The sequence below is a fragment of the Coregonus lavaretus genome (genome assembly GCF_964263955.1).
Source record: "Coregonus lavaretus genome assembly, chromosome: 10".
In the NCBI taxonomy this organism is placed as follows: domain Eukaryota; kingdom Metazoa; phylum Chordata; class Actinopteri; order Salmoniformes; family Salmonidae; genus Coregonus; species Coregonus lavaretus.
In genome coordinates, this window is record NC_139997.1 from 26,888,359 (window position 1) to 26,897,196 (window position 8,838).

At 42.4% G+C, this 8,838-nt stretch overlaps 1 protein-coding gene across 1 annotated transcript; it reads right to left on the reverse strand.

Annotated features, from left to right (window-relative positions):
- Positions 1–3,404: 3,404 nt before the first annotated feature.
- Positions 3,405–6,494, reverse strand: LOC311135967 (E3 ubiquitin-protein ligase RNF26-like). The gene is made up of 2 exons (XM_084170012.1): positions 6,353–6,494; positions 3,405–6,002 (listed from the first exon to the last, which is right to left on the reverse strand). The coding sequence occupies exon 2, from the start codon at positions 5,989–5,991 to the stop codon at positions 4,588–4,590; it is 1,404 nt and encodes a 467-aa protein (XP_084026138.1). The 5' UTR covers positions 5,992–6,002; positions 6,353–6,494; the 3' UTR covers positions 3,405–4,587.
- Positions 6,495–8,838: the final 2,344 nt, after the last annotated feature.

The following is an 8,838-nucleotide window of genomic DNA, read 5'->3' on the forward strand; positions in this document are numbered from 1 at the left end:
CAACACTAGACAAATTGTATCGATATGTAAAATATGGATCTCTACGGAAGTCCAGAGAGGACATATGAATAAAAAAAGAATTCCCTCGTTATGTCGAGTTCACAACTTATTTATCTCATGATCACGACCTAACAATAGATTTGTCGAGATCACAATAATTTTCTCATGATCACAACATAAACGTTTTTTTGTCGAGATCACAACAAGTTTCTTATGATCATGACATAAAAGTTGTTTTGTCGAGATCCCGAGAAACTATAAATAGGAGTGGAGGTATTGATCATAGATTGACAGTTTGGCTGAGGCGGCAGAGCCCATGGTGGATCAGTGCATACGTTTTTATTGATTGCTACACTAAGGGATGGTACATTTCATGCTAACCATGCTTTCATTTGTGTTTGGAGCTCATTATCAGTTTATAAGTTAGAATGTTAGCAAGCTAATTGTTACCATTGAGCTAAGGGCTCTTGGGGCAGCTAAGCCCTCGTGGGACATTTAAGCCCTGAACGATGCCTGACAGGCAGCACTGTCTCCCAGGCTGTGTGCCACCCCCAAGACCACAGCCAATCGCATGCAAGCAACAACACAGCTAGCTTGGCTAGTCTTGTGAGCGAACTAGCTCGCTAGTTAGCTAGGTAATCTTGTTAGCTAACTAGCCAGTTATCTATGCTGGTTGTTAGCTTGCATAACTGATATGTGTATAATTGTAAGGGACACTTCATGTTTTATGGATAATATTAAAATGTACAGAGTGTGTGAGCTACATTCCTGACAGGCTGATCAGATTCAATAGCAGCCTCAGAGCTTGATCAGATTCAACAGCCTTTTTCTAAAATTGAATAAATCAAAAAAATATCCCTCATCAATCTACAAACAATACGCCATAATGACAATGAGAAAACAGGTTTTTAGACATTTTTGCAAATGTATAAAAAAATCAAAATGAAATACCTTATTTACATAAGTATTCAGACCCTTTGCTATGAGACTCGAAATTGAGCTCAGGTGCATCCTGTTTCCATTGATCATCCTTATGATGTTTCTACAACTTGATTTGAGTCCACCTGTGGTAAATTCAATTGATTGGACATGATTTGGAAAGGCACACACCTGTCTATATAAGGTCCCACAGTTGACAGTGCATGTCAGAGCAAAAACAAAGCCATGAGGTCGAAGGAATTGTCCATAGAACTCCAAGACAAGATTGTGTCGAGGCACAGATCTGGGGAAGGGTACCAAAACTCCCCAAGAACACAGTGGCCTCCATCATTCTTAAATGGAAGAAGATTGTAACCACCAAGACCCTTCTTAGAGCTGGCCGCCCGGCCAAACTGAGCAATTGGGGAAGGGCCTTGGTCAGGGAGGTGACCAAGAACTCAATGGTCACTCTGACAGAGCTCCAAAGTTCCTCTGTGGAGATGAGAGAACCTTCCAGAAGGACAACCATCTCTACAGCACTCCACCAATCAGGCCTTTATGGTAGAGTGGCCAGATGGAACCCACTCCTCAGTAAAAGGCACATGACAGCCCGCTTGGAGTTTGCCAAAAGGAGCCTAGACTCTCAGACTATGAGAAACAAAATTCTCTGGTCTGATGAAACCAAGATTGAATGCCAAGTGTCACGTCTGGAGGAAACCTGGCAACATCCCTACGGTGAAGCATGGTGGTGGCAGCATCATGCTGTGGGGATGTTTTTCAGCGGCAGGGACTGGGAGACTAGTCAGGATCGAGGGAAAGATGAATGGAGCAAAGTACAGAGAGATCCTTGATGAAAACCTGCTCCAGAGCGCTCAGGACCTCAGACTGGGGCGATTTTTATTTATTAAATTTTTTATTTCACCTTTATTTAACCAGGTAAGCCAGTTGAGAACAAGTTCTCATTTACAACTGCGACCTGGCCAAGATAAAGCAAAGCAGTGCGATAAAAACAACAACACAGAGTTACATATGGGGTTAAACAAAACATAAAGTCAAAAATACAACAGAAAATATATATACAGTGTGTGCAAATGTAGCAAGTTATGGAGGTAAGGCAATAAATAGGCTATAGTGCAAAATAATTACAATTAGTATTAACACTGGAATGATAGATGTGCAAGAGATGATGTGCAAATAGAGATACTGGGGTGCAAATGAGCAAAATAAATAACAATATGGGGATGAGGTATTTGGGTGGGCTAATTTCAGATGGGTTGTGTACAGGTGCAGTGATCGGTAAGGTGCTCTGACAACTGATGCTTAAAGTTAGTGAGGGAGATAAGAGTCTCCAGCTTCAGAGATTTTTGCAATTCGTTCCAGTCATTGGCAGCAGAGAACTGGAAGGAATGGCGGCCAAAGGAGGTGTTGGCTTTGGGGATGACCAGTGAGATATACCTGCTGGAGCGCATACTACGGGTGGGTGTTGCTATGGTGACCAATGAGCTAAGATAAGGCAGGGATTTGCCTAGCAGTGATTTATAGATGGCCTGGAGCCAGTGGGTTTGGCAATGAGTATGTAGTGAGGACCAGCCAACAAGAGCGTACAGGTCACAGTGGTGGGTAGTATATGGGGCTTTGGTGACAAAACGGATGGCACTGTGATAGACTACATCCAATTTGCTGAGTAGAGTGTTGGAGGCTATTTTGTAAATGACATCGCCGAAGTCAAGGATCGGTAGGATAGTCAGTTTTACGAGGGCATGTTTGGCAGCATGAGTGAAAGAGGCTTTGTTGCGAAATAGGAAGCCGATTCTAGATTTAATTTTGGATTGGAGATTCTTAATGTGAGTCTGGAAGGAGAGTTTACAGTCTAACCAGACACCTAGGTATTTGCAGTTGTCCACATACTCTAGGTCAGCCGATGGTTCACCTTCCAACAGGACAAGTCTCTGAATGTCCTTGAGTGGCCCAGCCAGAGCTTGTACTTGAACCCGATCTAAAATCTCTGGAGAGACCTGAAAATAGCTGTACAGCAACGCTCCCGATCCAACCTGACAGAGCTTGAGAGGCTCTTCAGAGAAGAATGGGAGAAACTCCCCAAATAAAGGTGTGCCAAGCTTGTAGCATCATACCCAAAAGACTCAAGGCTGTAATCACTGCCAAAGGTGCTTCAACAAAGTACTGAGTAAAGGGTCTGAATACTTATGTAATTGTGAGATTTCAGTTATTTTAAAGAAATTAGCAAACATTTCTAAAATCCTGTTTTGCTTTGTCATGGGGTATTGTGTGTAGATTGAGGGGAAAAAAAAATTAAAAGTCAAGGGGTGATGATCAAGAGTGGGCGTGTTCTATTCAGATTCAATAGCAGCCAGAGGCTGATAGGTCAGGATGCTGCCTTGTAGGCTGTCTGCAAGAAGCCTTACATATGAAAACAACTTTTGTTATGTAGTGATCATGAGATAAATAAGTTGTGATCGCCACATAACGAGGGAATAATATTTTTTATTAATATTTCTTCTCTGGACTTCCGTAGATTTCAGCTTGTTAGTTTTGATGAAAAATACACACTGGCATATACACATGAAGAATATGGAACTATAGCCTACATCAAGGCATAGCCTGTAGCATGTTTATTTGAAATGATACAAAAACATTGACAAGGGTAATGAATAGACAACACATGTATCTGAATAACGTTAAAAAAACATTCATAGGTACAAAACATAGAAAAATGCATGACCTTGTTCATCAAATCATAAACTTTTAAGTGTAGAATTTTGCCCGTATACATATACATTTCCTTTAAATATATTAGTATAGCAGTGTTAGTCTAGTTCGCTCTGAATTTATTAGTTCTCAAACAAATGGGATTATTCCTCATCTTTACCATTTATACATTGTTATAGGCCTAGTAGTCATAAGTTATCGACAGTACTGGTGCAGCCCTCCTACAGTATGTGCCTGAAAGATGGAACTGGAAGTATTCAAAGTCTATTCAATTACAAACGTAACATTTTGTTCACTGCACAAGCCAGAACAGCAGCTTCGTAGCCAGTGCAATATAGTTAGTGCAACTGTGGAAAACCATCAAGGATATGTCCACAATATATCAACTAGACCTAAAGGACCAAACGCCTAAAATGCAAGCTGCAACATGAATTAATTGAACTGGTGGAAGCAAAGTGTGAGCATCAGAAACCCTATGGGCTTATTCGGGGCAGAGCATTGATAGAAATGTACTGCACAGAGCCAACAAAACTCTATAGTCAATGCTAGTCTATAAAATGAATGTCTATCTGAATGTTCCACCCCACTAAATAGGCACCATACATACAGTACCATTTTTTACATGACAGTGGACAAGAGTTGTGTTTTATCAGCACAGCTATACATTGTGGATGTCTATCATCACTCATTATCCTGAGTTTAAAGTCTTCCCCTCCTTCAGTGTTTGCAGATCTAAAATGTACAGAAGAAATAAGCAACATGGCAGAAGCTCTTTTAAAGCCCATTGGAAGGCGAGCTGGAGCCATCCCCATATTGCTAACTGGGGTTGTTTTCAGACTGGCTGCATTTCTTTCTATATATTTATCTCAGCGTCCCGCTCTTTAACTCTGGGGGCGTGTCTGAAATGGTACCCCAAAGTGCACTACCAGGTCCCTGGGTCTCTCAGAGGAAGACGTCCATGGTTTGTGTGATGGCCTGTCGGCAGAGGGGACAGTTGTGCTGCTGGGGGAGCTGCTGTAGCAAGATGGCCGAGCAGTGGCGACACAGGCACAGGTGGCGGCAGGGCAGCAGCAACACGTTCTTGACCCTGTCCTGACAGATTACGCACTTCTTCCTCTCCTCATGCTCCTTCAATAGGCTGAGGAGGCCAGTGTCAACTGGAAGGGCCTGGCTGCCTTGGCCAGAGGCAGGCTGCTGCTTCACTGTAGTCCTTGTTGTAGACTGGTGGTGGTATTGGTCTGGGTTAAGGTTGATGTCATCCCACCTAGTGTCGAGGTGTTCAAGTGTTGAGTATAACTCCACTTGTTCTCTTCCAGTCTGCTCTGGGGGAAGAAGGGTACCTGTATGGTCAGTAGGAATACCTGGGGCCCTTGGATCCAGAACTGGGTGCCCCACTCCACCTTGGTCCACAGAAGGCTGTACTGTTCTGCCCCTTGGCTGTCTTGCTTGGGCCACCTGCCCCATAGCCTGTGGTCCAGCAGCATTGTCCTGAAGAGCTTGAGCTCGCTCCATGGCCAGCAGGTAAAGTCTATAGATGGTCCTCTGTAGATTTTGCATTCCTGGGATTACGTTGACAAAGTGAAGACATTGCTGGGCCACACGACGAGGCAGCTCCGGGTTGAGATATAGCAAGGTCAAAGCAACAATGACCGCTGTTAGGAGCAAGCCATAGATGTTGAGCATGAACACTGTGATAAAGACATGACCAAGGGAGCCCAGAAACTCAAGAGCTAGCTGGCAGGGTGTCCAAAGCAGTACAGAGGTGCCCACCAGGCAGCTGTATAGGAAGGTGAGAAGTGTGAGGGCCAATTCCAAGGCTTTATGCAGGGGGCCTGACACTGCCTCCCAGGCCCCTACCATTGCAGAGAAGCAGTTCTGGGTACCAATGAGGAGAATGTTGACGATAGTGTTGACAAAGTAGAGAACGAGGCTGAACGCGATGCTAAAACCGTCACAAGTCTGTTTAAGCACAGTATGTCCAGACAGTAGTCCGCGGTGTAGCAGCTCCTTGGTGCGCCATGCAACATGAGAAGAGAGGTGGCCCACCATTTTGAAACTCTCAAACACCCCTCCTAAGGTCTGAAGCCATCCCTCCAGTACATTGAAAGCTCCGTGTGCTGTGCTTGTGACCACCTCTGTTACAGTGAGGAAGGAGAACAGGGCACAGTTCCAGTATTCTAGTAAGGTGGAGCCACTCGGCATCATTTGCAGGTCGTGCAGAGATAAACCCATGTTGGAGAAAAGTCGGCCTAGCCAATTCACAAACCAGATGACCAAGTCCAGTAGAAGGCAAAAAGTATCCAGGCATTTCCCAATGACACAGGAAGCAAAGTTCACTACATCCATATTAGTGTTCCCTACAGAAGACAAGAACATGTGTTAAGGTTTGCCATTGAACTACATTTACGTTTCAAAACTTGCTTACACTAGTTAGCTAGCATGCTATCAGTTACGCTAAGCAGCATAGTTAGCTAACTTTCAAGCTGTGCAACATTATTAAGTGGCTAGCTAAAGCTATTATTCCTGATTACCAATGACATAACATGAACTGAGATTAACAGAAATTTGAAAAATGACACATTGAAGAAGAAAAAACATCTCTAGTCTGCTACTCCTAATGCTAATGGAAACCCTACCCACTATCAGCTAGCTAGTTAGCATGTTATGCTAGCTAGCTATAGCAGCTAAAATAGAAAACGGATCTCACCTTACATAGCGTATATAACGCGCTAACCAATTGCTACCAATGGGATAATTGGATTGACATACACCCTGGTTGACACAATCAATAAAAATGTTTGCAGGCTCCCATCTAAAGACGCTGTCATTCTAGCCATTCATGTAAACACGACAAACCAGACAGGAAGATTCAATTTTGAGAAGCCTATCGAGACAAAATAATCGAGCTCAGATCTTGTGATGGTGACCGCTTCAACGTTTATGCCTGTGAAAGAAACAAGAACGACAAAGAATAAAATAATAATAATTACAAATAATATTATATTCTAACTAATAATTACATTGTAACATTAGTTACTTTATCACCAATCATAGCGATCTTATACTCTTAATCATATATATTTTTTTCATACTGTCATGTCCATACTGTCATGTCCATATTATCCTGTTTTTGCACGGACAGTGGAAACATATTTATACATATTTAGGGGCATTACAGTTCCTTTTCACATTTGTTTTTCAATAGTCTCCCATTTTCTGGTGTTACCTGGCTAGACAGTGGCCAACCTTAAGCAAAACTGTGAGATATTGCACACTCATGTCACCCTCTGTCATTCTGTGCTTTAAGAGACAATACAGGCCAAGTAATTTGATATATTTAATGTATTTACTTACCCACCCACTCACCTGAGGCAACACCATTCAAGTAGTAACACCATTAACACCATTGTACTGTAGGATATCCCAAATATCAAGCCATAACCTCACTCAACAATTCACTCTAGAATGAGAAAATGTATCTTGGTCAGATCCTAGTCCATGTTGAGAGAGACTATGGCATGCTTTTGTTAATGGACGTCTTGTTTCTCATTATGAGTCAATAAATCCCTCAGCACCACCAATGTATGTTATTTGTGATTGATCTCACCAGCAAGCTTGCCCTGAGGATGGTCATAATGGAAGTGGCAAAAACAATCCAAAATTTGACTGCTTAACACCCCTGTCCACCCCCATCCTGTCTGCTCTGGAACCGCAGTCAACCGTGGCCCTTATCAAATCATCACACAACCTGAATATATGGCTTCTTTTGGAGGGGTGAAAACATAATCAGTCATGTTCCTTCATCCCAGCTGTGCATGTGTGATGTTGTCTTAGAAGAGACAGCTGTTTTGCACCCACCTCTGTGTTTTCCCCACTATTTGTGTCATGCTACTCGGCTTTCCAAAAATATGTGGTAGTGTACAGACTAAAACGAGCCAGTCAACAAAATGCCTCCATTTGGAGTCCAGGATATGGTGTTACCCTCTTCAAACAACTTCAACCATACATCAAGCCCTCTTGCTCTTTAAGTGACATCATGGTATTCCATGGATGAGCCTCCAGGTTAACAGTTAGGTAACCCAATGTCCACAGTTAGTCTTTTGTTATTTCCCAGATCTTTTTCAGACAGCTGCAATCTCTCACTCTCTCACTCCTCTCCTGTTTGTTGTTCTTGCCCATCTTATCACAGCTGCTGCTCTCCTTCAAGTGAACTGTGGAAAAATGGCATCAGACATCCTTTGAAAAAGCCCCCTTCTCCTGCCAACTAGGACCTCCACTAAACACTCCTCATATAGGCCTTCGGAGCATTCAACACTTGTCCTCACTAATAGCACAATTGGGTGCCTCCACTGTCTCCCCCTGAAAGAGTTGTCCATGTTTAATGTTTAAGATGTGCTGAGAACAGGAAGGATTTCCAAGACTCTGCTGGTGGAAGTGCACTGTCAGTATCCTAGGTTGACGTTTGATATAAACAATCAAATAGGACAGATAGTTGACATTCATGGATTGGTCAAGAGATTAATGCCAATGATTATAATGTAACAATTGGTTCCATAGACATAATAGAATGGGGGAATTTAAATAGCACAATCAACTTATTGTTGAGATGATAAGTATATTTTCCCATACAGCCAAGGACACACAGAACAACATTGCCTATAGTCTACTCAGGCTAAATTATATTTTGATAGCCTAAATAGAGCAAGCCTTCAGTATGTAACTGAACTAATGAAAGAATAGCATTCATATTTTCTGGCACTCTGACAATTTTGAGGGTTGGGGTTCTTGGCCTGTGAAAGTCCCCTTTTCAAGAACAGCTGAGCTATAATTGCTTTCCTCGGTCGATGCTCATAGGCTATGCTCGGGTGTGAAATCTACTGAATTGGCTGCCCTTGTCCTGAGCTGGGTGTGGGGATAGGGACCTTATCAATGGTCTGTCAAAGAAGTCTTGAGGCTAACCTGAAGCATACAGCTTTTACAATCACACCCTTGTTCTCAACTGAAAATGTTACAGAAACAATTGAACACAACACATGTACATAACCTACAACAAAGTGTTCATCTTTAATTAAGTAACAGCTTTATTATGAGGGAGAGATAAATAATGAATATCAAAATCAAAAGTAGGAGATTTTATTTCTTAAAAGGCAAGGGTTGCCCATGGTTTATATAAGAAATGACCATTCAAATAAG